Source organism: Convolutriloba macropyga, chromosome 13 (genome assembly GCF_964194025.1).
Source record: "Convolutriloba macropyga chromosome 13, txConMacr16.3, whole genome shotgun sequence".
Classification (NCBI taxonomy): domain Eukaryota; kingdom Metazoa; phylum Xenacoelomorpha; order Acoela; family Convolutidae; genus Convolutriloba; species Convolutriloba macropyga.
In genome coordinates, this window is record NC_134480.1 from 41789865 (window position 1) to 41806838 (window position 16974).

General features: G+C 36.4%; 1 protein-coding gene across 1 annotated transcript in view; it reads right to left on the reverse strand.

Moving 5' to 3' along the window:
• Positions 1 to 447: 447 nt before the first annotated feature.
• The window catches only part of LOC142351814 (uncharacterized), a 26734-nt gene continuing 10207 nt past the window's right edge, over positions 448 to 16974 (reverse strand). Inside the window, exons 4-7 of the mRNA XM_075404014.1 lie at positions 9566 to 9801; positions 8498 to 8687; positions 7699 to 7944; positions 448 to 826 (exon numbers count right to left, since the gene is read on the reverse strand). Coding sequence (XP_075260129.1) covers positions 776 to 826; positions 7699 to 7944; positions 8498 to 8687; positions 9566 to 9801 — 723 coding nt within the window. The 3' untranslated portion in view covers positions 448 to 775. The remainder of the gene's footprint in view (positions 827 to 7698; positions 7945 to 8497; positions 8688 to 9565; positions 9802 to 16974) is intronic.

A 16974-nucleotide genomic window follows, 5' to 3' on the forward strand; every position in this document is an offset into this window, starting at 1 on the left:
TATTCTAGGAATACTTGTGGAATTCTGAATAGGGTAAACCTCCATCTCAAATATTCAAATTCTATATTAGGTGGTGCTGGAGGGGAGGGGGAAGGCAGGGGGGTTTGATGATATGTAAGTGTTTGGTCTGCAGCTTAGATAGGTAGGATAGACTTATATGGCATCAAAAGTTCTCAAAATGACCTTTTCATCTTCAATATTACCAGCAGTTCTCATTCAAAATTCAAATCATGAAAAAGTTGCTTCAGCTAAAAGAAACCTGTGGAATATTCCAATAACTATCTTCGAGTCGTAAAAAGATACACACCGTTACAATAGTTGCTTCACATTTCATTCGAGAGCAATTAATAACTATTAATTTTTCCATTTAGTTCCAATTAATGAGCTGGAAATAATGAACTAACGCAACTAGATTCGAAATTTTTTATCCTTAATTGAGCTAAATAATTTTGTTGTCAAAGATCAACCTAGTAAGTTTTTAATTATTACGTTTAAAGAGCTGACAAAATAGGTCTTTTTTATTCGCTTTATGTCAGCATTTGTGTCGCTTCTTTCGAAACATTCGAATATTTTCGTTGTCATCAAAAACGGTAAAACCGACCAAATGAGACTAAGTTTTGTTCGTTTTTTTTCTCGACACGTATAGTCAGCGTTTTGCTGGGTAGGTAGTAATTAGTTGTTGAGTGAGTGAGGAGTGAGGAGTGAGGTAATTGACCTTCCCATGATAAAGAGCTGTCCAATCAGAGGTCGGTATAATACTAAATTGGAGGCCAAGTTAGCACTGTGTGATGAGAAAGCCTTCTCTAGATGGTGACTCCTTTTGCAGCTGAAACAAAATCATTTTCAATTGCATTCCGTTGATGTATCTATGTTAAGTTAGACCCAGTAGCGCGTTTTGTTGAGTCATTCACTGTAGTGAAACATTTCCTGAAAAATTTTTTATCAAATGAAAAACATCCATGCTCATAGATTTTGTTCATTTGATGAAAAATTGTAGAAAATGGGCTTACTTTTTTGACTCATTTGCGTTGTAATTATTCCATAGACCTCAAAGTACGTCTAATAGTGCATCACGCATTCGAACAGAAAATTTAAACTGGCAATAGCTAGATTTTACCCAAGTTTCCATTTGGTAAAATCTGTCCAATTTTGCCCATATTTGGCCGAAAACTTGTGTCAAGTTTGTGATTGGCCTCTTGAGATGGAATAATAATAATAAAGATCGTAACTTAAAGTCGAAACGCAAAAAAACAGTCCATAAAACAAATGTCAAGTTCTTTTATTCGTGTCTTGATTTTTTTTATATCTAGACCGAAGGTTTATTTTTTTTATTTCTCAAATAATTTTCAATTTTTGTTATTCTGAATTGCAATGTACAGCACTTAGCTGGCAGATTGCCAGCAAATAGCTACAACAGCTTCCTAGATCTATAATCTCAAAAAGTTAGCAAATGAAACAAATCAAAAAGTAACTTCTTCTTATTAAATGCTGAGATGTTATATTTCATTAAGAATCTGTATAACTTATCGCTGCTTCTAATAGCTGCTCTTAAATAATTTTAAGTATTTTAATTATTTTAATAACTCTGTGTAACTTATCATTCTAAATAAAAAGTAAAGAAAAGTCAATTTCAGAGTGAGAATGAAACTTTTGAGAGTGACGTAAGTCACGTGTGACCAAAAAATTAATCACGCGAATGAAAAAAACATAGCAGGACAAGTTCTGAAATATAATTCAAACAATTGAATGAAAAACTCAGACGTACTCCACCTGACCAGCAGATCAATTGAACAATGCCAGCCAGAACACAAACAAAATCATCTCAAAAATTGAGAAACTGAAAGAATCAAAACTAAACCAAATATACTCATTGCTAAAACTCGAAGCTTTTAAACCTAAGGCAAAATTTTTTCCCTTTAAAAATATCTGTTTCAAAAATAATTTTAAAATCAATTTTTGTTTCTGAAAGCGGTTCAATATTATAGCTGCAAGCCCTGAAAAATTTTCATTGGCCCTTGAAGATAGATTAACTCGAAAGTGACCAAAAAATTTAAGAAAAAAAGAATTCAATTGCAAATTATAAGAAAATGTTGCTGAAAATTGTGGTATAAATATCTTCATAATCATTTCTGTGTCTCTAGAGGCTATCCAGTAACCCAATTCCAAGCTTTAAAAAACTCATTGGCTCATAGATCGATAGGCAATAATTTTTAGAGAAAATTTCAAATTTCAAAAAATAGAAATTCGTTCTATTAAAATGTTGAAAGCCATTTAATTGCCCCTAGCAAGTATTTATTAAAATACTATCAAACACTGGATGAGGTTACCTGTTACTGAGACAAGAAAAAAATAAAATACAAATGTTTTGAAAAAACTAGAAAAACTGCAAATTTTATCAAAAAACTTCCAAAAGCCGAAAGGTTAAATTGTTGAAAACAAATCTATTGAAACTTAAAACCATGCAGTAACTTTTTTATCAGAATGGGGAATAGGTTTTCTCGCACTTGAGAATGGACGAATATCAAAAACTAACAAACTTTAGGAAACCTTGAAAAATTTGCAGATTTTATCAAAAAATTTTAATATTGGAGACATTAAAATGTTAAAAACCATTCCACTGTTACTAGCAACTATGAAGTGCCCTATTAACAAACCTCAAAGGAGATTGCCTGGCCCTTGAAGCTGGAAAAACTGAAAGAAATTACAAAAATTTTCAAAAACCTGAAAAAAGTTTTGTCAAAAAAAAAGAGTTTTGTCAAAAAAAATTGCTAAAATTTGTGATATTCAAAAGTTGAAACCTATTCCATGGCAACTAGAAATTCTTCAGTAACTTATTATCCAACCCCTAATGAGGTTTTTTGGCCCGTGGGATTCAAACAAATTGAATACTGGCAATAAATGTCAAAAAATATGAAAAAATTGCAAGTTTTGTCAAAAAATGCTAAAATTCATGATGGCAAAAAGTTGAAAACCATTCCATTACCACTAAAAAATATGCAGTAATCTATCATCAAACATTTATCGAACTCTAGAGAAGGTTTCTTGGCACCTAGGGCTAAAAAACTCAATAAATGACAAAATTTTTTTTAAAAAAAGCTGAAAAAAATTGCCAAAATTAGTATCCTTTCGCGTGTTTGTGTTTGTAGTATCAAAACTTATAGCTCATAAAATGGTCATAACAAGAAGTTTTGTGTCGCAAAAGAACTTAATCAACTTTTAAAAACTTCAACCTAAGACTAATCAAACAAAGAAACTCAAAGAAATAACCAAAAACATGAAAAATTGCACCATTTTGAGCACAAAAACTCCTTAAAATGACCTTTTAACTTTAAATTAAAGCCATCCCAGCAGCTGCACCACTATTAGCACTTGACGGACAACTAAAACCTACTTTGGACCTCTAATGAAACTTAATGCCCGCTGGGTTTTACCTGTTTATCCCGTTTTGAACGATCAAAGCCATTGAAAATTGTGTGAACACATCTTAAAAAAAAACAGCGCACCAATATAATTCAAATTCTTTGAATTGTAAAAAACATAGCAGAACAAATCTTGACGTACAATTCAAAAAATTTTCTTCGACTAATCAAAAACTAGACCTAAAGCAGCCTACGAAAGAATTGGGAAAACCATTTAAAAAAATCAGATAACAAAATTTGTTAAGAAACTCTAAATCAATGTCAAATTGCCGCGTGTGAACAAAAAAACCATTAGCGAGAAAGCGAAATTTTGTCCAAACACAGTTTTCTCACTCCACTTCAAATTTAGAGCGAAAAAAATTCACGCCGCAAATCCACTCACTTTTTCGCTCCACTTCCTGTATCGGCATGATCAAAATCACTACTCCAATTTGACTTCAAAAATCATGAAAATGTGTGAACAGACCTTAAAAGAAAGACAGCGCCCCAATACAACTCAAAGTTTTTGAATTGTAAAAAATTTCTCCACCAATAGTGAAAAAAGTTATCACGCAAGCAATTCAGTTGCAATTGCATGAGCAAACGAAGGAAAATCAGATTTGATGTATTTGGGACGTCATACATTCGTAAGGAAAATCTTAACGACAAAATAAAACATAATAAGACAAGTCCTAAAACAATTCAGCTAAAATTTGTCAACTAAACAAAACACTAAACCTAAAAAAGACAGTGAATCGAATGGAAAACCATTAAGAGAAAAAAATCAGATAAAACTTTTAAAAAATACAGCAAAAATCAAAGTAAAAATGGAGAAAAATTTAGAAAAACGAGAAAAAAAATTAAAGAAAAAAATCCAAAAAGACATTTTTAATTTTTCAATTATATTCTCTGAAAATAGCAAAGTTTCGAAAACTGTTCTCATCACACTTTGCGAAACATTTACTATTGATTCATTGAACAAGCTTGACCGAAAAGTACAGACAACAAAAAATGCAGAGTTGATCAATTTATTTTAAGAAAATATGTCTAATCTAACTTTTTTAATTCACTTAGTAACAATAACCTTGCCACAGTCCCTAATTACGCAACTGAACAACATAGCTGGCAGATTGCCAGAAAATAGCTGCAATAGATTCGTAGATCGGCAGTCTAAAAAAACAGTGAAAAAGACAGACCAAAAAACTCGTCTTTTCATTGGAGGCTGGTCTGTTATATTTTGATTTAAAAATCTGTATAAGTTATTGCTGCCTCTATTAGCTGATCGCAAAAAGTGGCTGTGACGCCATATGGTCGTAACAAAAATCATGAAGACGAAATAAAAAAAAACCAAGAGAAGGCCAATAATAGCCTGATATGTTATCTCTCAAATAACCTTCATTTAGAGTGACACGCACCCATTTGACCTTATCTCTTTGAATTAAAGTAAATTAAAGTCAATTTCAAAGTGAGTAAGTCATTTTTGAGAGTGAGGTAAGTCAAGTGTGACCAAAAAATTAATCACAAGAATGAACGCAAAAACTCGCTCCACTAAGAGCGAAAAATGACGTCACGCATGCAATTCAGTTGAAATTGCATGAACGAATGAACAAAAAGTGGCTGTGACGTCATATGGTCGTAACAAAAATCCTGACGACGAAATAAAAAAAAACCAAGAGAAGGCGAATAATAGCCCCAGCTATCGCTGTGCGGCTATTAATAAATAAAATTTTCTGAAATACATGAAGAAACAGAAGAATCAGCCAAAAAAAATCAAAAAGAAGAAAATTAGGTAAAAGTTTTTTAAATTCAGCCTATTTTATTCAACTTAAACAATCATCAATTGATAATAACGAAAATAAAAAGCCATCAAACCCCTCAGAATAAAAAGCCATCAAAAACCTGTAGATTCAACCAAAAAATTATCAGCCACTAAAATAATGAATTAGAGTACAGAAACCGCTAAAAAAGCGTCTAAAAACAAAATCACAAAAATAGCACAAGGATGCATTTAAAACTCCAATGTATGATTGAAATAGCCAAAAAACCTATTCAACCTACATTTTTTGTTAATAGAGCTGAGAAAAACCATTTTAACAGAAGAACTAGAGCAAAACTAAAAAGCTGCTTCGAAAAAGCCGCACTTGATCAAAAAAATTCGCTCACCTAGCAAAATTTTTCTTCGCGCCTAATTTTCATACTCTCCCTCTCAAAAGCGCGGCATGAACAGAAAATCTCTCTCTCTCTCTCTCTCTCTTCTTTCTTCTCTCTTCTCTCTGTCATTCAGTTCTTTCAGCTGATACACTTAATTTTCACGTGCGGCATTGACTGTTACATTCTGTTTTAAATGCACTCAAAAATATCGGAAAAACAAAAACGCTCCACCAATACTCCTCTTCGAGTCGCAGAAAAGACAGCACCCCAATACAATTCAAGTTCTTCGAATAGTAATCAACGAAGAGAAAGGCAGTAATAGCCCCAGCTATCGCTTTGTCGCTATTAAAAACTTAAGAAACAGAATTTCGATTGTTTTCACACAACTAAATGCAACCTGAGCGTCAATTTTACATGAGTGTAAATACCAATCACTGCGTTTTGTCTTACCGACGTAAAGAAAAGATATATCAGTCTATACAGGTAAAGAAAATTGTTAAATTTGAAAAGCAGTTGTTCGTTAGTTCAAATTAAGAATTTCTCCGTTAGTATTTTAGCTATTTTTGTTCATATCGTGACGTGCGAAATCGTTTTCAATCACATCCCAGACCGATGTGACTTCTGATCAGACAAGTCTCGGACTTTCATTTCCTTTACTTTTCCAGACCGTGTAATTCGATCGCAGGGTGCGCATGTGTGCGCTTGAAGATGGTCTAATCAGAGGTCACTACCCAGGTTTAGGTGCGCGACCCTAGACCGCTTTGATCAGACCATTTCCCAGACTTTGCCCCCTGATCAGACCATCGTCCAACCCAAGGCTCTCTGATTAGACTGTAGTGCAACTCAAGAAATCGTGCGACCATAGTGCGACCAAAAGACCTCTGATCAAACCATCGTACGACCCAAAGCCCTCTGATCACACCGTAGCGCGACGATCAGACCGTAGTGCGACCCAAAAAATTTGTGCGACTTTAGTGCGACCAACGCTCCCTCTGATCAGACCATTCCTGAATACATGTCATAATCCGTTGTTATTTGTTTAAATTATTCAATTCAAATCTATGTAGTACTCAACTGAAAATTTATTAAATTAGTATATCTTGTTAAGGTTAGGACAAAACTAATTGATAAACATACCCGGCAGATTGCCGGAAAATAGCCGCCGTTGATTCCAATAAGCATGATTGGGATTGAACGAATAGAATATATTGAAAAAAAAGATTTTTGTACAAAAATATTTTTTAAGTCCGATTTATTTTGATGGCATTTCGTAGTTGAACATACTTCTGTTTCTTAGAGAGAGGCTACAGGGGCTACTATTAACACCAATAAGCATTAGAGGTCGTAACTAAGACTTATAGGAACGACGTTCAAATAGCGGGCATCTAAAATTGGGCTTTATGGGTTTATCCCGTTTCTATTTCTGACTTCAATTTTTTATACCGACTCTGTTCATTTTGAATTGCTTTGCTTAGCAACTGATGTTCAAATTCACTTTTAGCAGAAAGAGAGAAGAGAGAAACTAGCCTAGAGAAGTCAAAAAGATTTCACGCAAAATGTCAAAAAAGCGGCAAAATGGTAAAGCGAAAAAAAGTTTGACGAAGTAAAAAAAAAACGAGCGCAATAATAGCCGGCTGAGAAGATGAGGGCGGCTATTAAAAATATAAACAGAAAGACATTTTGAAGTATCTGCAAATTTTCTTTTGAGTCATCAAAAACAGTGATAAAATAAATATGGTCTGTTGATGCTCTGTGGTCAGATTTTGGGGCAACTTATGTCCAGACTTTGGTCTCTGATCAGACCGTAGAGCGACCACTGTCCAGAATTTTGTGTGACCTATGATCAGACTATAGTGCGACTTTGCCCTCTGATCAGACCGTAGCGCTACCATTGTCCAGGCCATCGTGCGACTCAGCGTTTCCCAGACGATGTATTTTGGGTCGCACCACGCCACCAGTGTGCGACCCAGATGGTCTGATAAGAGCAGTCTAGGGTCGCGCACCTAAACCTGGGTATGGTCGGAACCCCTCAACTTGGGATCTAATGACGTATATAATTTACAAATGGGTTAGCTGCATAAATTCCTTGGATATGGCTTTACTCTATTAGATCCTGAAGTGAAGAATGAGGAATGAATCCTGAACTGACCCCGATGTCCTTGAGATGTTGCATGTAGATATTGTCCTTGAACTTCATCTCGTTGATCCTCTTGTTTGTATGCATGAGGAACTTGGCCCCGTAGACCACGTGGAATAACAACAGCACCAGAGTCATGGCCTTGATAAGGTACCTGTCTATGATGGGAGCATGATTTGGGTCATCTTTCCAGGGCGTGATCAGGGCGAATGCCACACACAGCAGACACAGATAGAGCATACTTGCCAGGATGTACTTCTAAATTATTCAAGATTAATTTTTTTATTGCGAAGAATTCTAATTTGCAATTTTTCACTACGTTGCCACTATGTTGTGGTTATTCCAATCGTTTGTTCCAAAAGTTTGTTCCAATTGCACAACAAATGCCTAACAAAATTTATTGAGCCTTATTGGTCAATTTAATCGAAATTTATTTATTTAAAAATCCTCGCAACCAATTTGCAGTTTCTATCGATACCGCCCGGCGCAAAATTTTATCCTGTAATAAACGCCTCACCATTTAGGGTAAAAGCAATCAAAAAATCAATTAATGGCTTCTCTTTACAAAGACACACGTTTACATTATTTGCATCAAACTTCGTTCGAGAGCAATTGAAAAGAAAACGAGCGGACAAAAATTGCATTAAAAAACCAGCAGGACTCAAAAAATACAAAAGCTGCTACAAACTTTGTTTTATAGCGGTTAAGACCTATGTGCAGCAGAAATTGAGGAAACAGCTTTTAATTCACGACATTTTGTGGAAAATTTCCTTCCCGGGAGAAGGGGAGAAGAGTTAGTAGGTCAACTTACATCCAAGTATGTGAGGTATGATATGGGAGGGAGTGTTCCAGCTACAGACAGTTTGAAGGTCACAGCTACAAGGAGGAGTGTCATGGCATTGCCTATCCTGTATATGTTCCAGATAGGGTCAAATGTGAAGATGGTGAAGGACAGCACCAACAGGGAGAACATCATGCTCACGTGGTTCACAACGTAGTACCTGAAACGCATCTTTTCCATTTCTGCCCCCCCCCCCCCAAGCTTAGTGGATGCATATTATTTGAATTAGGCATGTTTCTTGCCCTTCAGTGGATTCCTCATTTTTTCAACTTTCAACTGAGAAATCAACTTTTTCTCAGAGCTTCATTTTTCATTTTGCAATTAGCGTTTTGCAATCCTAAAGCTAAAATCTTAACGTCTGTCTTGCAAGATCTTGAATCGCATGACAAAAAAGTCAAAAATGGTCAGAAAAACATTTTTGATGATGTGTCTTGTCATCGCATTATTACCAGCAAACTTGTTATGCAGCAAACTTTCTGTTTAGGACGGAGAAATTTGGTCAGTGAGCTCAACCCCATGATCATAAACTCATAAACTGACGAACCAAAAACAGGATAGATCTGACTTTTTTCTTGTTTTTGAAGGGATGTAACTCTTCTTGAGAAAGAAAATTACAGACACTTGAACGTTTCTGTAATTTTGAACGTCCCCCCCCCCCCCCCCCCCCGTCTTCCTTCCCATCCCCCTAAAGTTTCTGAGTTTTCTCATAAATTGAGATTTATAAGATGGGGAGGAAATCGTATCTGGAAAAAATCGATTGGAGGGGGGGGGGGGGGGGTCTTCTGTAAGTTAAAGATAATTTGGCGCAAAAAAGATTCGTTTTAATTTGGCTCGTTCCCACAGAAAAAACCGATAGCATATGCAATTTTTGTTAAATTTTTGGGTCTTTCCCATTATAGCTCCCCCCCCCCCCCATGAAATTACAGACCCCCTTATGGAATAATTACCATGATGGGGTCTATAGGTTATATGACCACTAAGCCGAGGGGAGGGGGGGGGCTATAATGAGAAAGACTCAATTCGAGAACGATTACCAACTTGATGCGTCTCTGTACTCTACAACGTGCCACTATGAACCCAGCAGTGTACCCCAGTTTGATAGAACTGTCTGGGTGCTCTGGCATCTTCTCCACCTCCACGTGTCTGAAGAGAGTCCACTCCTGCTCGTCCCTGAAGTTGGCTAGGTCCAGTGTACTCATCCTCTCCTCGTCTAGAACCAGTTCTATGTCAGCCGCACCCCACTCACTTGTTACGTATACACTGATGTCTTGCACCTAAATCAATTGCGTACAAATAACTTGATAGGTAGCCATCTCTGACCTTCTTTGTTTGCCTCCCTTCCACCCCCACGTACGTTATAAAACCCTCAGTTACATAGCACGTACATACATGCATATTTAATGCGTAATGATATGAGACCTGCGCTTGGATGTTGCTTATAGTATGAGCCCAATAATCTTGGGGGGGGGGGGGAGGAGCCCAGGCCTACACCTCAAATCATGAAAAGACTTTAAAAGTCTAGTAGGGGGACAATATTGACTATAATTACACGGTCGAGCTTCCTAGTTAAAGTCGAGCTAATTTCTTTTCATGGGTCTAGCTTAAGTCTTTTCATAACAAAGAAAGTCCAGCTAAGGTCCACCATTAGTCTTTTCATAAGTCTATTTCTTTTCAAAATCCGATATTTTTCATTTTTTCTGCTTCTGTACATACAGAAGCAGAGCCGGAGCAAGACTAAATAGCTGTGCACCAGAGCAGTCCAACTTAAGAAACAGTTGGAAAACTGCCAGAAGCCTTAATATTTTCAGCAAATCTTAAGATAAAGAGATATGGCAGCTCGAACATATTACCACATTACTTGATTCAATGAAACCAGCTAGCTTAAGTGTATTGCTCCTAATCCCATTAGCCATAACAAAATTTCGGCGTTATTCAGTTTGTTTCCCCCTCCAAATTTATGAACTATTTTTTAAAAAAAAATGGCGCCGGTTTTTGAGGGATTTGTGGTTTTTCTGAATCGTAAAAAATGAAGTAGTATACATGCTGACTACGTTATATGCAATTTTGCACGGAATGGCAAAAAAGTAAACTTATGAAAAGACTAAAGATGGACCAATGAAGAGACTCTAACTCGACTTTGTTTGCAAATCTTGTGTCGAGCTTAAGTTCAGCCCAAATTTTAAGTCCAGCTGAAATCTTTTGTAGAAATTTGGGTCCAGCTAAAGTCTTTTGCGAAAAATTTGAGTCGAGCTAAAGTCCAGAATGTCTTAAAGTCCAGCTAAGCTCTTTTCATAGCTCAAATGAGTCAAGTATGGTCTATTTATAGTGCATTTTGCTCGAGCGTTGTCTTTTCTTAAGTCTCTACCTAGACTTGGGAGGAGGAGAAGGAGGAGGAGGAGGAGGAGGAGGAGGAGGAGGAGGAGGAGGAGGAGGAGGAGGAGGAGGAGGAGGAGGAGGAGGAGGAGGAGGAGGAGGAGGAGGAGGAGGAGGAGGAGGAGGAGGAGGAGGAGGAGGAGGAGGAGGAGGAGGAGGAGGAGGAGGAGGAGGAGGAGGAGGAGGAGGAGGAGGAGGAGGAGGAGGAGGAGGAGGAGGAGGAGGAGGAGGAGGAGGAGGAGGAGGAGGAGGAGGAGGAGGAGGAGGAGGAGGAGGAGGAGGAGGAGGAGGATGTGTGTCAGCTGCCCTGGAGAGGGATGGGTAAAAATGGCTAAAGAGTGTGTCCAGAACGAATTTATCAAACGGAAAGTGAAGAAAATTGCCATGCTAGGGGGCGGCAACGATGCAGGGAATATGGATCATTCGGAGAATGACGTTGCCGGTGTCCTCCTCAAATTCGAAGAAACGACTAAAATGTATCTGGGCAAAGGGTTCGACATTGTGTGCGTCCAGTGTCCCGGAAGAAAGAAACATAAAGAAGTTATGAAAGAACTTAATAAAGGATACAGAAAAACATGCAAGAAGCTAAACATTCCCTTCCACTCAACAAAACGTTTTTCTGTCAAACATCTAGCTTAAGACGGAGTCCACCCAAAACCTGACAAGATCAATAAGCTGATGAAGGACATCTACAATGCTCTGAGATCACTAGCCTAAAGTGTCCATTTGCGGAACCAACTGCTGTGTGGTCTCATGCTTAGCAGTCCCTCAAGGCTAATAAAGAGAGCCGTAACGAGCAGAGGAAGAGGGGGAAGAGGAGGATGAGCGTTTGTGTGTCTGCGTGTTGGTGTGAGTGTGTGGTGTGTGTGTGTGTCAGTTGGTGTGTGTGTGCGTGTGTGGGTGTGGGAGCGTCTGTGTGTGCATGTGTGTGTAAGTTCTCAACGGTGGTACATATGACATTTAAACTATATTTCACGTGTTTTTGTTGCTCTTCTTGTGGTGTTTTCGCTTTTTCTTAATTATAACAGTTCTCATTGGGCTTATAGTTTCTCCAAATTTTGTCAACTTGTCCGTTTCATCTTCTAAGCATGACTTTCATTGACTCATGTACCCTTTAATTTTGAATGATTTTGGTCTTTTAAAAATTGTCTTCATTTGATTTTTTGTCCTTTTTGACCTGACGGAACTACAAAATGTTGTTTTATAGCTTCTAAAGCAATATGCCATGCTGCGATTAAAGGATTTTGTATGTAATTTGTTTTTCTGGATTTTTTCAAAAACTTTCATTATTTTCAAAAAGATGCAGGAAAATTGTTGGTTGTAAGGTCCTTAGTTATTTCAATTCTTTGGATTGTAATTCAAGACTTGTCCTGATATGTTTTTTTCGAGGAATCAGATGACTGCGGGTTTTTAATAATATATGCATGGCTTTCCATTGGATTTCTAAATAACGTGTAGAAATTCTTTCGTATACGAATTCATTTATAAAATATTTCAAGACCAAATTACGCAATTTACTTTAATTATTCAAGGAAATATATTGACGTTTGCAAAAACAATTGTCCTCATCACTGTGGCTTTCATATATATAAGTGAAAATTTTTGTTTCAACTGTCACTAGTATATAAATTTGTCAAAAGCCAACTTGGGAAAATCTGGATGATTTTGTTTCATTATCTGCTGACAAGATGTGAATGTTCAAACATGAGGACCCCAAATCCAAGAATTGGTTCGAAAACGCAAGAGAGTACGTTCTCCTGAAAAGAATGCTGTAAAAATCACTCTGCTAGCAAGTTAATTTTTAAATTCATAGAGTGCTAAGTGAAAGTCGTGATTTGCACACGTATAGGGGTGACTATTGTTTTCACCAGAAAATTGATGTCTTGCATCTATCATTACTCTCATCTGTAAACAATGATGTGTTTTCAAATTTTTGCTTTGGCTTGATACGTTTCTATTTCTGATACGTTTCTATTTCTTTGAAAGTTCATAGTTGAAGAGGCTGATTGAAAAGTTTTTAAAGCTAATGCTCAGACCGAAAGTGGTCATTTCAAGACCAATAACTGAAGCACAAAAGGCGTTCATGATGCATGAACGAACATCACGAGCCTTTTATGCTGTCAGATAAAACATTAAACGTTTTTCCCAGAACCTTTAACATAACCGACTAACGTCGGGAGAATTGCTATCAAACGACCGGCGAGAGGTTGGCTTCGTCAGTAGCTAGCCACGGTTTAGTGAGGGTAGCTTTAGCCTAATTGAAGGGGCAAGATTTGAGCGCAGCGGGGGGAGGTCACCGGGCTGCTGATGGGGGGCAACAGTGGTGGGAGGGGGCAAGAGTGGGGAGGTGGGCTTCTATTTGATAGGTTTCCGCGGAAAATTTTTTCAACAGTAAGTGTTACATTTTTTCTGGCAAAAACTTTATCTGTTTCTTTTGCCCTATCCCCAGAAAAAGTAGTTTTCTTTGACCATGTGAAAAAAACTACAGAACTGCCTACCTGACGGCATGGTTGTACACGCTCTAATCAGCGCTCTACGGAGTGATGTGAACAATTTTTTTCAGAAAAGAACGGCCAACCAAGAAAAGAAATTGTGGTCTAAAATTGCTAAACATAACCAACTAACGTCGGAAGAATAGCTCTTGAACGGCTAGTGGGATCTCTAATTAATAGCAGCCTGATTCAATGGGCGGGGACATTTACTCGGGGGCTTTAAATAAACTCATCAGAGGTTAATATATACCATTATCAATATTTAACGTGAAAAAATGGCACCAGTTTTGGCGCATTTTTCATTTAACTTTTAGTGTTCAATTGGCACCAATTGAGGTCAGCTGCTTGAAATTGTGAATTAGAGAGAATTTTAGATCACAAAAAACGCAAGTTATGGGCTTAAAAGTTACTCGAAAAGTCAATAAAAAGGGGGGTAGATGATTAGGGGAGGTAGGTGGAGGGCAAGTAGTCGAGTGTCTGTAGTTTAGATATGTAAGGGTGGCCTATATAGGATCAAAAAATCTCAAAATGACCTCTTCACCTTGAATATTATCAGCAGTTCTTAAAAACTAAACATTACAAACTAAGTTACTGTTAAAATACAATGTTCGAAAACACAATTCAACAATGTCAACAATTCACAATTCAACAATTCAACATTTCAGTAAAAACAGAGGTAAATGTTCGCAACGAAAGAAGTCAAAATTCAATTCCTGAACAAACTTGCTCTAGCTTAAAAAAAACCTGTGGAATACCAATACTCTTCTTCGAATAGTAAAAAGACACACACGTTTACAATAATTGCTTCTGTTCGAGAGCAATTAACAATGATTTGTTTAGAATACAGAGAAACATATCCAAACTAACATCTCTTGGGAAATCATGTAGTTCCATGTTTTCAAAGAATAGAGCCCTGACCCTCCAGTGTCTGACTACCCAAGTGATGTTGATGAGGTCATCCACCTGAGTAGAGTACCACACACACTCCTTCTTGATATCTTCTACATTCTTCAACACCAGTCTAGGGTCGTAACTTAACAAAACTAATCTTACACACCTCACAGTCACAGTGAGACATGGATGCATACAGCAGATACTTCAATGGAGCTCAGGGATAACGACGCCACTTCCGATCATGGTCTCAGAATAATCAACTCTAATAACATTAGCTTTAACTTGTAATCACTAAGCACACAACTTTATGATGATTGCTCCGACCCACTTTAGTGGGGGAGGAACTATATACTCAACTGGTTTTATTTGTTCAGTCAATTTTCGCCGATCGATATATTCATCGTACAGGATTGTGAGTGGTAGAAAGCTTGTCAAGCGTAAAATTTCAAAATAAAAATATTTCTTTCGAATTTTGCTTTCTCCAAGGAGTTACGGATGTTTAAAGATTCGTGAACGCTAGCCTAACTTCCGTTTTTTTTGTTCACATTTTTCGAAATTTTCGCTTAAATTTTAAGTCACTTTTGCAAAATATGATAGCGTTGTTAACGATAGTCTAATTGATTTTACATTTAAAGATTCTATGAACCATTTCTCATTTTCTATGAGAATTCTGTGAACCATTTGTTTTGGCAAAACTTTCAACTAAATTTTTAAAAATTAAGGGCTTTTTTTTCATAAAAAATTCATCAAATATGCCAATTTGGCCCCCTTTGTCCAATTTGACCGATGGTGCAGACAAAAAAACTGCTGAAACAATAATCGTATTCTCAGAAATTGGCTAATTGTACCTCCAGCATAGTTTATTTTTTTGATAAGTTTAGATTTTCGTTCGCCAAAAAACCTTTAACGCCATGTTTATAATATATACGTTTTTAAAAGCCGCGCAGCGATAGCAAGGCCGGTTTGGTTCTCATCGTTGAGAGTTGCATTGAAAAAAGATTTAGATTAAATTTTGGGCCTGTCTTTTTTGAAATTTTATGATAATTTCTATCATCCCAATTACAAGAAAATATTTTTTAATTTATAGGTTCCATTAAAAAGGTTTTTTTGTTTTCCAATAAAATCCAATGAAGCAATATTCGTATTCAGGAGTAAAGTTCATGGTTTCTATGGCTCCAACAAATTGTTTTCGTAAATTGCTATTAATTTTAGATGATGTAATGCTTCTTTGGTTTTATAACTTGATACGCATCCAAAATTCATCATTTATTTTGGATATACGGACTTTTTGGTGAAATTAGCTGTTTCGGTAACGATTGGAACATTTTTCGGTTTCAAAGGAGAACCAGCACAAGTAAGAGCAGTTTTGGTCTAGTTCTGGAATTTTACGGTTCAAAAAAAAATTCGGATGATGATGAGGTGATGTATATATTTTAGAGAAATTTTTTTTTCAATTTTACGTGCAAAATGAGGTAACTGAACATTCACAACAATTTCATCAAAGACATAAGTTATTTTGTCGTCAACATCAATTGCATAAAAATGTTCGTGAAATTTTGAACTCTGTCTGTATTCAGTTTTAATGTGTGGTGTTTTAGTAGGACATAGTCTTACTAATCACATGTAAACAATGGCTGCATAAACAGTTCCAATTCAAACTATTTAACATTTTAAGTTGAAAATTTATGGTTGTAAGGGTTTACGGTTTTAAAAATATAAAGTTTTTTTAAATTCCCCCTTTTGATTTTACTTCTGCAACCTTTTAGCGTAGCCTCATTAAAAAATGAGGTAGCATCTTTTCAATTGAATTAACATGTAGATTTATTTGCTGTTTCATTATTGTTTCTTGTGTTGAAATACGTGTTTTCAAAAATTTTAAAAATTTTTTCGTGACATTTTCCAATGTTTGGGGTTCTTTTTGCTGTCTTGTCCGACAACCATATTGATACCACATTAATAAAGAGTAGCAAGTCACTTTAAAGAGGCGTTGACATAAGTTGCAATTTACTTATTTCATTTTTTTGTTGATAGGTTTTGATCTTATAGGCTTCGACACCGTTTCCTCGCAAAATTGAATTGAACTTTTGATTTTTGTTTGCGGTTGTTCTTTTTAGTCGTATGAGATTCTGGATAATGAGAGATCTCAAACGTTTTGTTCGATGATATAAATGAAGCCATTGCTTGAATTCATGTATTCTAGTTTTGCACATTTTGTTTTCTGTCTACTTGTTATTCTCATTAAAGACAGGTCCCGTATTTTTTCTTGTAAAATTCAATTAATTTTGGTCTTAAGTAAGGCTTGTAATTTTATTTAATTTTCTTGTTTGTCTTGTCTCTTACGCTCCCTAGTGGCAGTTATCATTGGCCCTCTAATAACTTATTGTTTGCGTTGTATAAAGGTCAGAGTTGAAGCGATTTTTTAAATGGATAAAACACTTATTTTCGAACGATAAGTTGTTTTTTGAAAGTTTCTATCTCTTCCTCTTATGGTGGACAATTAAATCAAAAACGTGGTTGAGCGGGGTCAGAACATTATGCGCAAACACACCTTAACGAGCCTCCTTTTTTCTTTGACCTTTTAACTAGATAAAAAAGTATTTACTTCAAAAAGAAATTTATCGTGATGTGAGTGAGAATTGGCTGCAATAGGAAGGGGATAAAATGGTGTAGGAATGGTATGCAATGAAA